Source organism: Abramis brama, assembly GCF_963993115.1.
Source record: "Abramis brama genome assembly, chromosome: 13".
NCBI lineage: Eukaryota > Metazoa > Chordata > Actinopteri > Cypriniformes > Leuciscidae > Abramis > Abramis brama.
In genome coordinates this window covers 10,244,408-10,258,632 of record NC_139975.1, presented here as the reverse complement: position 1 = coordinate 10,258,632, position 14,225 = coordinate 10,244,408, and the positions used below count along the sequence as shown (strand labels likewise).

The following is a 14,225-nucleotide window of genomic DNA, read 5'->3' as shown; positions in this document are numbered from 1 at the left end:
GCCTCTACGAGCACTGATCACACTGAGACCAACAGATCAGACAGCACAGCCCTGCACTGGAATTCTGTAGTTAATGTCTACATATTTTAGTCAGCCTCAGTTTTATCTGCATGTAAAGTTTATTCACTCTGTTTATTTTGTGTCTCTCTTTCTTGAAGCTGTATAAAGATGTCAGCCACAGGGGGCGTATGGATCTCATGATCTCTGGCAGACTCTCTGAGCTAGCTTCTCATCTGGGCCCGTTTAGAATTATAGTTTTATTTGAGTAAAGAAAAACACCTCCAGTAATTAACAAGAGACCTCTGTTCCAATCCTCACATCTGTCGCTGCCATAAACACAGATCTCAGTGCACACAACAAGTCACAAACCACACTCTACCACTCAACTATTTATTTGCCTTTCAGCTTGTATTAGAAATATCCCAGGATACTCACAAAATCTGTGACTACTGCATGCACGGATAGTAGTAAATATTGTCCTAACCATATCCCTTCCCCTAAACCTAACTCTACCCATAACCTACCCCTAAAATCAGAATGAAATGATAAGTGAACAACACTGATGTAGAAGCACCTAACCCTGGTTGTAAGCCTAAACTTGACATAAACTGTGAACTTGTCTATCAAATCTGATAGGTTTGGAATGTTGTTCCAGGATCAACAAAGATATTGATTCAGCAACATGTTGCACTTGATGAAATCAGGTTCAGCCCCCTTAACGTCACCCCTGGTATTCGGATACATGAAGTAAACAACTTGATAGGACCTGAAATGTAAAAAAACTACAAATATACCTACGCAACAAAAACACCTAATTTTTCATGCTGATTGAATATAGGAAAGATAAAAACACTCCTTTTTCACTAATGTTTCTTTTCAATTATTGCAATTTTTATCGAACAGATTAGCTTCATGAAGGGATTGTGTAAATTTACTGGACATACTGGACATCACACACAAATGAAGGCCAATGTGGTCACTTACCAGGCCGTCGCAGTTACTAATGGCTACTGAGGCTCCCTGTATGTCCGTAATGTCACCCACATACATGCAGTCACTCTTCAAAGGCTCGGAGTGCATGCCGCCAGATTCCTGCCACTCCATCTTGGCTCCGGGAGCCACCAGGCGTGTGTTGCGGCGCAGACGCAGGTGAAACTCCCGGCCGAAGACGGTGACGTTGTAGTAGAGCTGCTCGAGCGCGTCTCCTCCGGACTCATGGTTGGCGTGGTCGGCCGATGCCGCCTCTCTTCTCCAGCGCCTACGGAACTGCCCATCTGCTGGACCAACCGATACCGCATGGGACAGGAAGCGGCCTTCTGCATCAGTAAGAACGGGCTTCACCAGTCCATAGTCCCCCAGAACATGCTGCAGGGAATCTGCATTACACACAAAGAAAGTCAGTCAGACAGCACACTTTGGTTGTAGTACATCTATAATGAATGTCACTACACTGGCAACTTTCATGTGATGGTTTGCAAAAACAATGCTTCTTCTCACAAAGTGACTTAAATTTAGATGTGTTTATGTTGACACCTTAAATGCACATTCTTTCCCATGCTGCGAGTTAATGCATGTGAGAAGCAATGGGTCAGACGGGTCCGGGTGAATAAACACATTAACATTTGTTTGACACCATCATTTTCATATTTAACGCCTGTTTGTGCACATACTGTATGAACAGTGTGTTTTGTTATTCTGTGTTTGTAATTGTATATCTGCCTCCCATCAAAAAATACCAAGATAAATAAAATGTATAATTGTCAATATGCCATATTGTTTTCAATGACAGCTGGATGCTTGATAGACATATTTACAATACAGAAATATATCAAGAAGAAACACAACAACAGACTCACATAAGGAAGAAAAAGACCACTCATCCTAAATGAGTGTCACAAAATCTATTGAACACCCTACAAAGACAGCATTTTGGCCATCACATGTGCATTCCGATTCAATTCAATTCAAATTCAGCTCAGCTGATTCCAAACAAGCCTTTGATACCCAAAAAAGCTGCATGTACCTATAATGCCCAAAAATGCTTCACTCAACTATAATTCTCAAAATAAAAGTGTCACATGCACCGAAAACAGTCAATAATATTTCATGCACCTGATACACAAAAATGCTGCACACAACTATGATACCCAAATGTGCCACAAGCAACTATGATACACAATAAGACTTATGCACCTGATGCACATTAATGTTGTACACACAAAATGATGCTCGGGCCTATTATACATAAATATTATGCTCAAAAATGCTTCACTTACATATGATGTTCAAAATATGTTGCACACACCTATGATACCCAATAATATTTTATGCAACTGATGCAAAAATAAAATAAAATGCTGCACACACCTATGATACCCAAAAGTGCAACATGCACCTATAACACCAGTAATATTTTATTCACCTCATGCACAAAATACTCCACACATCTATGCCCAAAAATGCTGTCTAGGTAGGCAACTCATTAGGTTTTGAGGCACAGCCGATATGTCAGTTCAAAGTGATGCTGAGCTCATAATGTGCATCTCTGAAGAGACCACTTCCTCTAGCACATTTATTACATGTTTTAATTATCAATAACCATTTCAAATTACCAACAAACCAAAAGTTGCAGTATGAAAACATTCTAGTCTTTCTCTTCCAAAACGAAAAGTTCCATTTTAAAGCTTTGGGTTTGTTTTTTTTTTGTTTGTTTCTATAGTTTCTATATGCAAAACGCACATTTTGTTTAAATGCTCTCAAAGGAGGAGAACAGAACTGGGACATTTTTATTATTATTATTTGAAATCAATATCCTGCAATACTTCCGCTCTCAGACATATCAATATCGCCAGAGCTTCTGTCAAAAATCGCAAACGCGAGAAGAAGAAAAAAAACACCCAAAACATTTCCACTACACCGCCAGAGCTGCGCTGAGAATTAATTTCAGCAGCATGTGAAACAAACACACAACAAACATTAATGATGCAGCACACGAGGATGCCGCGTCTGTTTATATTTCCTAAAGCTCCAGAGAATAATTAACAAGATCAGAAATAGCCTATGCCACAAGTTTCTCACACACGGGGATGGAGACAGTGCGCAAACATCCAGGTCTGATGCGCACTGGGGTGGTACCGGGCAGGACATCTTGCGATGGGATAGAACTGAAAGTGTAAATAGGTAAAGGCAGCCGCACGTACCTATGCTACTGGAGATATAAAGGCCATTCGTCTGCAGAAAGATCGGCAGTGTGATTAGGATAGTAAATCCGGCCGCGAAATCCATGGCAGCTCCGAACTGCGCAGGTGAGGGAGACGGACTTTGGGATCCAGCGTGTTAAAGTTCCCTGCGCGACCAGCAACCGCCACGCCAGCAACAGCCGCCCGCAACTTACTGCAAAGTGCACTAGGAGAGAGCGCGTGCCTCTCTCTCTCTCTCTCTCTCTCTCTCTCTCACACACACACACACACACACACACACACACCCTCTCCCTCCTCCTCGACTCTTACTAGGTTTCTCTGTCAACACCTGAATGCGCGCACGAGTGCGGAACGACAGACGGATGCGGAATTATTTATTTCAGACAGCGCGGTAATATAAATATTGTTATTTTGCATACTTCCGCGTGTAAATAAAATGTTAAGGACTTCAAACCTAACGTGTGAGTCGCTGCTGCTTCTTTTTTTTTTAAAAGTTGCTGCTCAAGTCTGAAACTTTTACGGATGAAATGCTGCTTGTGTGAGGTTGTGTTCTTCATGACCTGCTCAAACTTTTCGCAGCGTCTCATCACATTCAAGCACAGGATCATCAGCTAGAGCAATAGCGCCCCCTTGAACACACACACAGACTGTCACTTCTTCAACAACAGTCACAGGTATAGGCTACCGCTTAATCAACACCAAACCAGAAATGCAAATAATAATGAAATAATGAAATATTAAGAAAAATATTTCAGTAGTTGCATATTAATATATAGCCTATTCAGGTCTGAAGCCCTAGTTGATATAATGAAATATCTGAGCAGTGAAAATTAACCTAAAATTAATAAATGTTGTATGCAGAAGAGAATTCAGTGTAATTTCAGTAAGAGTTCTTACAGTAATTGCACTTGAGTTTGCGTTTATATCAGGAATAGAATTGTTTTGAAAAGGCAGGTGAGCAGATAGCCTTTCTGAGATGCGGACAGAGAATGTCCTTGGTAGGGTCAAACACATGGCATCCATTCGTTTGCATGTATTAACATACCTAATGAGTGATGGGATGGATTTTAATTTTGCTCTTGAAAGGTTAGACTCCTGAGCATCAGGTTTAGAGAGTGTCAGAATTAATCTGACACACTCATTAAAAAGCTGCCAGACCCTATGAAAGCATGATACAGTATTGATGAAAGTGCTTGGAAACATCCATATTTGCAGTGAAATATATACTGTGTATATTTACCTATAACTTCACCTTGGGCAACATGCACATCCACAAAGCAATTGGATAAAATCAGGGTTACAGTATTCATTATATTGGTTTCATGCAACTACACTACACTCTGGTTTGGAATAACATGAATTTTTTTTTTCCTATTATCATGCAAACTACTTGTCATATTAGCTAGATTAAAAGCAAACGGCCTCCACTTTGCAATTTTTGTCATCTAAAAAAATATAACAACAAGCAAGATATGTGTTACATTCATAAAGAGTTTTAACAAGGTCCAAAGGCCAAATGAGAAACAATAGTATTTTCTGACCCTGAGCAAAGTTACTCCAGTCAAAAGGATCTCACGCTTACTACTAACACAAATAGTGAAACATGTCTTGTGTACCTGAAACATAAGTTACCAGGCCAATTCTAAATCAATTTCTTGTCAATAATATATTGTCTCATTTCAGTCAAGAATGAGAACAAAAAATGCAAAGGCAACTGATTCTAAAGGCCTTGCTGATGTGAAAACCCTGCTCATTCCACAGATATACAGAGAGGTCAGAGCACAGTGTAACTATCAAGCACATTTTGGCAGAGAAATTCCCTTAATACTGCACATTTTTATCAAGCCCTGTTGGGAAGAGTATTTCACAGAGATTTTCGTGTGTGTGTGTATGTGTTCACTTTGTGGCACGGGATGTGGGGGAATTCTATCAGTGTGTATCATGTTTCCCCATAAAGAGACGTCTGATGGTTTGATGGTCAATACGTTTGATCTTTTCCTTCTCACTTTTCCTCCTTCTTACTCTGTCATTTAAACATCACAAAAAAAATCTCTTACATAAACCCCACTCTGTGAGAGCATGTTAGTAAAAAGCAGGAATTAATGGTTATTCGAAATTGCAAATGATCCACCTCTTTGTCTAGAGATACCAAATAAGCACTTAGAACCTGTGAATCTGCACACATATATTGTCAATTATTGCATTAAATAGGAAATTAAATTAAATAGGAAATTAAATTAAAAGGAAGCTCATCTCTGCAATCTGCAAGAACAAAGACTGTATCTTCAGAATTTATTAGATCAGAGAAAATCTAGACAATTCTTAGCAGGAGATAAATAATGCATTTCTTTATATTATCAAGAAAAGCTAATACCATGCATACAAATAACCATAGCACATACAAGTAAATCAGTAATATCTCAAAATCAGAACCTTGAGGAATGCCAGAGTTAAGCCATGTAAATTCAAAAAGTTTCTAAACTAACTGTTAAGGTTATTTTAGCTTGGAAATGATTTTCGAGAGTTAGGACAATGTTTTGAACACTGCACTGAGATCTAGTGAATCTTAAAGAGATCCATCAGGACAATAATGAGTCATTGACTATAACTAGTGCTGTCTCAGTACTATGATTAGGTATAAATCCTGTCTGAAAGAAGCCACCTTTGTCGTTCCTGTAGAATAGGTGCAGTTGCTGAGCAACAACCTTCTACAATACCTTAGAGATAAAAAAAAGTTTTTCATATTGGGCGATAATGTGACAGATCATATGCGAGATTTTGTTTCTAAATTTGAGGAGATTTACAGGCTTTGCTGCTGCAGCAGAGCATCTACTATCATTAAGGACAGTACTCATCCCTTTCATGATTTGTTTGCACTACTGCCATCTGGAAGACGCTACAGAGCTCTAAAGACTCACACTTCCAGATTCAGAAACAGTTTTTACCCAACAGCCATTATTGAACTGAATTCCCTCTCCCGTGCCTCTATCCTCCCACAGCTGCTTCAATAATTTTGAACGGACGTGTATGTAATATTGTTCAAATAACATGCACAAGACACTTTAAGACATTTTAAGCTATTTTTATTGTTTTAAATTATTGTTTTTATATATGTTGGTATATGTGGGTAATATGGATGAATACAGTTTGTTTTCTATGAGAGATGTCAAATTTCGTTGTATACCATGCAATGACAATAAAGGTAAAACTAAAAAAAAACTAAAAACCAAATGATGGTTTAGTCTTTAAGGATTCCACTCCAGCCAGATACCAATTAGTCTTTAATAATACCTTTGTTGTTGGAGTAGACAAGTAGACAAACATGTACAGTAATTAGTCCATTTCAATACACCTGGTTAATTGGACTAAATGGGAAGAAAAATCTAAATGGTCAATGGTTTTATGACATTTTTGTTGTTTTGAAAATACTGAAAATTACTTTATATAAATGAATTTCATGAATGCAATTTGGACACAGTTTTTCGTTTTGTTTTTGTTTTGTTCAAGGAAAAAATGTGCTCTAAGCCAAGATCTAAATTAGATCAAGATTACAAACCTTCTATATAAAATGGAGCCATGATTCGAGTGTGTTATAGGATGAAGTAGGTTTAAAATGGTTTCAAATGATCTCATCTGCTAATCTTAGAAATGTCTAGTGCATTATGATAACAGAAGATGGGGTGCAACACATATCAACTGTAAAATAGAGGAAAATTGTGAAATTGTGTTTTTTTAAACATTTTAATGACAGAGACAGAGAATGCTGAGGGAAGAGAGAAAGAGAGATTGGGAAGGGCGCATGATCTGAGACAGAATAAAACTTGCACCCTTCTCTACCAAGGGTGTCCTCTATAAAGAGGTGCCTACTCAAAAATTCCAGATGAGAAAACTTAAATTACAAAAATAAACAAACCCGATACTACAAAATATGAGCAGTATGAGTGGCAAATATTGTGTAAATCACTATTTAAATATATATACAAAATGTCCCCACAAAGATGGCAATATCCAAAATCCTTGTCCTTGTGGGGACATTTTTTGGTCCCCATGAGGAAAACAGCTTATAAATCAATTAATTTTTGAAAATGTAAAAATGCAGAAAGTTCTCTATGATGGGTAGGTTTGGGTTAGTCTAAGGGGATATAATATACAGTTTGTACAGTATAAAAATCATTATGTCTATGGAAAGTCCCAGTAAAACATGAAAACACAACGTGCGTGTGTGTGTGTGTGTGTGTGTGTGTGTGTGTTGTATTTGCAAGTATATATTCATCTATTTGTACCAGGTGAACAACAGAAGAGCAAAACTTTTTACAACAAAATAACAGAAAACCAGCAGTCAGTACCATGGAATGTTAATAATAGCCTTTTAAAAACAGTTAACATATAGCATCTGTTCTATCTTCTTTATACATGTCTTGGTTAATCCAAGAACAATCCTGGAGTAATTGCACAATGCACACCTCATGCCATTAGTATTTTTAGACTTGAACATTTCAATAACAGTTACATTTCTGCAACATGGGAATGATCCTGACTGCTGCATCCCTGTGAAGGAGAAGCATTAGACTTTAATTAGTGAGCTCACCATTCCTTAGAATAGCACAGAGTCAAGCCGAGCTGAAGACCCTGACTGCATTTCCTGGCTTTGAACAACACCGAAGATGATCTGATCTTGTTTAGTCAAAATAATAGGCTTTCAGCACAGACCATTTCTTACACATGTTTGGTGACAGCGTATAAATACGGGTCATTAACGGAAAGTAAAACTCAGTTGTTGGAAATGAGGTAAAATCTAAGATAAGATTAAATTTGTAATTACAATTTCTGTGTTTAGAAAATCAAAAAATGCAGAAAGTTTGGGTAGATGGGTAGGTTTAGGGGCAGGGCTATAGGGAGATAGAACATACAGTTTGTACAGTATAAATATCATTTTGCCTATGGGAAGTCCCCATAAAACATGGAAATCATTGTGTGTGTGTGTGTGTGTGCATATGCTCTTAAACGTATCCACATCATTTCTGTGGTGGTGTTACATAAAAAGGGATGGAGAAGAAATGTCATCTAACTGAAAATGTCACTGAGTCATGACAGACCATAAGAATTAGCGACTGCTGTGTGTGCTGAATCTGCTGATTTGATTTTAGGAATAAAAAAAAATGGTCAGAGAAGGCTTGTTAAAGGAATAGCCAAAAATTTATATTCTGTCATCATTTACTCGCCCTCATCCTTCCAAACCTGTATGACTTTATTTCTTCTGCAGAACACAAGAGTTTTATTTTAAAGAATGTTTTTGTCCATACAATGACTTCAACGGGTCCAGAGAGAGAGAGAGAGAGAGAGAGAGAGAGAGAGAGAGAGAGAGAGAGAGAGAGAGAGAGAGAGAGAGATGGTCCACTGTCCATGCCACCATTTTACATTTGGGGAAGAGCTCTGATGTCAATGAAAGCCTTCAAAAACCTTATAGGACTATTACGCAATATTATACAAAAAGCATTTATGAATACTTAATGACTGACTAAAAATAATCACCTAAAGTCTTTTACTGAGTGGGAAGACACCCACTGAATTCCCGCTATGCAATAGGGATCTATGGACGTTTCAGGGTCTCTGAAGACCACAGCTCTGCTCCATAACACATGAGTGGTTTTGCGCCACCGCATTTTAATTTTATTCTAATCTTCTCAGTTCCACAGGGAGCATACCATGTAATTAAACTTTATGGAATTGCGTTGCATCTCATGCAAGATAACATTACGTTATACAAAAAAATCCCCCTCAAAGACTCGCATAATCAAAAAAACCAACAACAAAGTCCTATACATGCACATACCACATGTACTGTACCTCACAAATGTGTATGCTATTGTACATTTAAAACCAAAGATTTCAATTTCAAGGAGTTGTCTACTTTGTAATTCCTTTGTAAATATAAGTGATTCAAAAGATCGTCGTCTGCAGCATCATGAGGTCTGTGCTATGCAATTTAATTTCAAAATTAATTTTAACATTTAATTTGAATTTTTATGCAATATCCAGCTGTGATGTCCCCGATGTGTAATGTTCAATCAATAATAATAACCAATCACCAATGTAGCCTATTCATCATCTGTTTGCCTATATTAAAAGCATTTTATTTGAAATCGCCTTCTCTAATGATGCCTAAGGTTGGCCACGAGCATAATTGTACTGTAGGTACAATCACAGTTGCCACGGAAACTGGTTCTTAAAGCATTAACAAAATTTTACAACATGGAGGAAATCACTAAAAGTGGAGTAGAATATTATTACTGCCACCAAAGGCTTATATCTTGAGCAAATTTATTGTTCATCACTTAAGCATTTTCTTTCTTATTGTACTGTAAATAAATGATCTGATTCCTTCCATAATCTCAAGTAGAAATGCAGTTCAGTTTGTAATACATAGCAATGCAGTTTAATCTGTGCTGGTATAGCACTGTGTCATGCAATAATTCTGAATTAGGCGCTTAAACAAGATCGATGCAAATGTGTTTAAATAAATAAAGATACAGTATCTGTAGATGTAATTATCTGAATTACTTTAAATTACGCAACAAAAATGTATGAATATGCTCTCTCTCTGTCTGTCTCTCACTCTTTTTTTGTGATTTAGTTTAGTGCCATTAGCACAAAAAATACACATCTCACTTTATATTGTTACGCAAATTTGTGGTTATGGCCTTGCATTTACCAGCTATACTGGTGAAGACGTAATTTTTCCACAATCCTGCATAATTCAGCTCTCAGCTTGTTTACAAATCTCCAAGTTGACAAATCAACCCAACACAAACAAGTTTTGCCAAATATTTTGTCAAATAGCTGCCGTTCCCTCCGACATCATAAAGTGATGGAGACTCACTCACAAGCAAAACAACAGGAAGGAAGGAATAAAGAAAATCAATCAAGGAAAAATAGGTCAGGACAGAAGAATGGTCTCAAAGGACTTCCTCTGCTCCAGAATGCACAGGAGAGTATTGATAGATGTCTACTGACTTGAACCTGCTGTGAAGAGGCAACATGTGGAGATGGTTTGAAATGGTGAACCTGAAAAGGAGATTCAGGGTTTATTCTTTGTCAGCTAAATTGGCGATGTTGAACGGCCTGTATGTTCTCGCATAGTGCTATGCCACTGTGACCAGAACTTTATGTGAGGGCAGGTCACTGAGAACATACTGATAAGAGTTCTCTAAAAAGGGGGCTTTTTGAGAAATTTTCATTAAACTATTTCATGCTAAAAAATGCTGCTGAATTGTCAAGGGTTTGTGATGTCACAGAAGTCCACTGAAGGTGAGTTGAATTGAGAGCCCATGTGAAGCTTTTATACACAAAACTTGAACAAAATATGAAATAAACAATGACTTGACCGAACATGAACATGAACATGAACATGAACAGCAGTAACAAAACAACATCAAAGCTAGACAGGGAACAACAGGAACATGAGGGCTATTTATACAAAGAGACTAATGACTAACAAGAAACACCTGAGAACAATAAAACATTGAACCAATGAGAACACAGGACATGTGACTAAAACAACCAATCAGACCATGACATATTGACAAGGAAATGAAATGACAAACCAGGAAACATGACCATGAATTCAGCGTCAGTTCTGGCAGGCCAGGTAGTCAAGACGCTGCTAATGCTGTTTGCTAACAACACTGTCCCGTCAGCTGATCTGCTCCAGCTGAGCTGCATTAGCTCGTTAACTCCCCTCGCTGCTCAATGGCCAAAGCTCAAACAAGGCACCCTATTTAAAGCACATTCAGTTGCTCATACATGCATGCTGCTCGCTTCTGCTGCCCGCCACCTCCCCAGCTCCTCCTTATGTACAACGTGGCATTTGCTTTATGTCATGTTGCCTGCTCTGTTCACAGGGGGGATATTTTAGCTCTCACAGTCCTAAACTGTGTGAGCGTTCCCTAATGCTGCTGCTGCTGCTGGTCAGAGGACTCCCTGAACAGAGCCATACCGCCAAATTTCAATTCAGGAACATCAACCTGTTTGCAATCTATTCAATATAAATTCTTTAATTATTTTTATTGTCTGTGTTCTTGACTTAATGGACCTGACAGAACTAAACTTTAAAACAAAAAACCTGAAAACATGAACAAAACGTCTCGGTTATGTATGGTAACCCTCGTTCCCTGAAGGAGGGAACGGAGACGCCACGCCGGGACCGACGAATGGGAATCTTGCTAGAAGGCCAATCAATTTAGAGTGAAAATAAACGAGCCAATGCACATTGGCATGCAATCATTTGCAACAGCTACTCTGCCAAGCAGCGTGTATAATGAGCAGAAGGTGCTGCAGGTGTGCCGGTGGGCCGCAGCAGGTGTGGCGACGGGACGTGGCGTCTCCGTTCCCTCCTCCAGGGAACGAGGGTTACCATACTTAACTGAGACGTTCCTCTTCAGTCTGTCACTCGACGCCACGTCGGGAATCCTTACCAAAGGGCCACAGCTGCTGACCCCATCCAGCGCCCTGTGCTAGCCACTTGCCCCTTCTTGCCTGGAAGGACGATAGGAGGGGGCTTACACGATCTGTTGTTACGTGATAACCCATACAGTGAGATTATTGGATAACATTGGGAAAGCGTGCCCTTTCTGTTAGGAAGGAGAACGCTGCGGAACCCACATTTTTCCCCGAAGGAGTTATGTGGAGATACACATATGGACTAACACGAAGGTTGTACTGCATATGAAATACTGGGTGACTTAGCCCAAGGGAAAGACACAGGCTTCAGTTTAGGAGCAGCCGTCGAAGAATACACATATAGGATCCCTGCAGGGTCACACATATGGGACCCAGCCTAGAACTGGTTCTCAAGGATTCATCGGATAAAGGCCTGGCACCGGACGCTCCGCCACGTCCGGCCCCGAGGGTGTTGGAGGACTCAACAGGTTTTTCACTCTGGAGCAATAAGGGGGGCACAGTAGGGTACAACAAGCCGACAGAGCCGGGCCTCTCAGAACACAGGAGGAGACCGGCTCTACACGTAGGCTATAATATCTAGCGAACGTGTTAGGTGTCGCCCAGCCCGCAGATCTACAGATATCTGTTAGCAAGGCGCCACATGCCAGCGCTCAGGAGGATGCAACGCCTGAGTAGGCAGGGCACGCCTTGTGCTTGGTAAGCCAAGGCGATGGCATCCACTATCCAGTGGGCCATCCTCTGCTTGGAGACAGCCTTTCCCTTCTGCTGGTCTCCGTATCAGACAAAGAGCTGGCCTGAGGTCCTGAGGCTTTGAGTTCTGTCCATGTACAGTCGCAGAGCGCGGACGAGACAGAGCAAAGCCAGGGCTGGGTCTGTCTCCTCCAGGGGCAGCGCTTGCAGGTTCACCACCTGGTCCCTGAGGGGAGTGGTAGGGACCTTGGGCACATAGCCAGGCCGGGTCTCAGTACAACATGGTTGTCACCCGGCCCAAACTCTAGGCACGATTCGTCGACCGAAAATGCCTGCAGGTCCCCTACCCTCTAGATGGAGGCCAGTGCAACCAGCAGCAAAGTTTTCATGGATAGAAGCTTTAAGTCTGCTGATTGCAAAGGCTCAAAGGGAGCATCCTGGGGTGCTCGAAGCATCCTGGAGTGCTCGTCCGTGCCGAGTGTTCCCTCAGTCAGGGAGTAAAACAGCTGGCAGTGGGAGGTCTCTGAGGAGGCAAACAGGTCTACCTGAGCCTCCCCGAACTCTCTCCAGATCAGCTGAACCTGGGGGGTGGAGTCGCCATTCTCCCGGGAGCACAGCTCGTGATAGCTCGTCGGCCACACGGTTGAGCACACCGGGGACATACATGACCCGAAGCGACCTCAGATGCTTCTGACTCCAGAGGAGGAGATGGCGGGCGAGTTTCAGCATGCAACAGGAGCGTAGACCACCTTGTCGGTTGATGTACGCAACGGTCGCAGTGTTGTCCGTACGGATCAGCATGTCCTTGCTCTGTAGCGGCCTTTTTCAGCGGCTCAGAGCGAGATGTACTGCTAGCAACTCGAGGCAGTTGATGTGCCAATGCAGTCGGGGGCCCGTCCACACCCCTGACACAGCATGCCCATTGTACATGGCACCCCAGCCAGTGGCAGAGGCATCTGTGAACATCACAGCATGCCTGGACAACTGTTCCAAGGGCAGTCCTGCCTGCAGGAAAGAGGGGTCTGACCACGGGCTAAAGGTCTGGCGGCACGCCGGTGTGATTGTCAAAACTTGGGGGAACGCCGGACAAACTGAATCGCATAGCCGAACCTGATGGTCCGAATGAGCCAGCAAGACAGACTGCGGGGCGCTAACCAGGCTCGCAGAGACCGTACAAGCAGGACCAGAGGCAAAGTTCTCGACCGCGTTGCCGAAGAGGCCGGTCTGAGACACGGGGGAGTTAAGAAACCTGACTTTATCGGTCTCCTTCATGTAGGCCAGACACAGCCAGAGATGGCGCTCATGGACCACCATATTGGACATCGCACGACCCGCCGACCGTGCGGTCACCTTCGTCGAAGGTCCGTCACGGCACGAAGTTCCTGGGCAACTTGGGGATCATGACCATCCTCGTGCAGATCCTTCAGTGCCTTGGCCTGATGGACCTGCAACAATGCCATGGTGTGTATGGCAGCGGCGGCTTCCCCACAGGTCTTGTAAGCCATGCCGGTTAAGTCCGACGAGTGCTTACAGGCCCGGGAAGGGAGACATGGCTCTCCCCACCAAGTGGAGTTGGGGCACAGCAGCATAGCAACGGCCTGCTCCACTGGAGGGATGCGCATGTACCCCTTAGCTGGCCCGCCATCAAGGGTTGTGAGGGAGGAGGAGCCACCGGGATGCTTTCTTGCAGTGAAAGGTGTCGTCCATGACCCAGTGAGCTCCTCATGGACGTCAGGGAAGAAAGGAACCAGGGTGGGTTGCTGAGAACCAGCATGTGCTACCCCGAGAAACCAATCTTCCAGCCTCGAGGGCTTGGGACACGGTGGAGGGTTCCACACGAGCCCGATCCTGTTGGTGGTCCGGGAAAGCATGGCC

General features: G+C 41.9%; 1 protein-coding gene across 4 annotated transcripts in view; it reads right to left on the bottom strand.

The window, feature by feature from the left end:
• Positions 1 to 3,454, bottom strand: part of LOC311094363 (A disintegrin and metalloproteinase with thrombospondin motifs 2) — a 157,095-nt gene extending 153,641 nt beyond the window's left edge. For 3 of the 4 annotated variants that reach the window (XM_084132294.1, XM_084132296.1, XM_084132295.1), the window contains exons 1-2: positions 3,201 to 3,407; positions 985 to 1,376 (exon numbers count right to left, since the gene is read on the bottom strand). In XM_084132294.1, the coding sequence (XP_083988420.1) occupies positions 985 to 1,376; positions 3,201 to 3,285 (477 nt within the window). In that variant the 5' untranslated portion in view covers positions 3,286 to 3,407. Of the gene's footprint in view, positions 1 to 984; positions 1,377 to 3,200 lie in introns of all 4 variants that reach the window. The other variant, XM_084132297.1, reaches the window with a different exon arrangement.
• Positions 3,455 to 14,225: the final 10,771 nt, after the last annotated feature.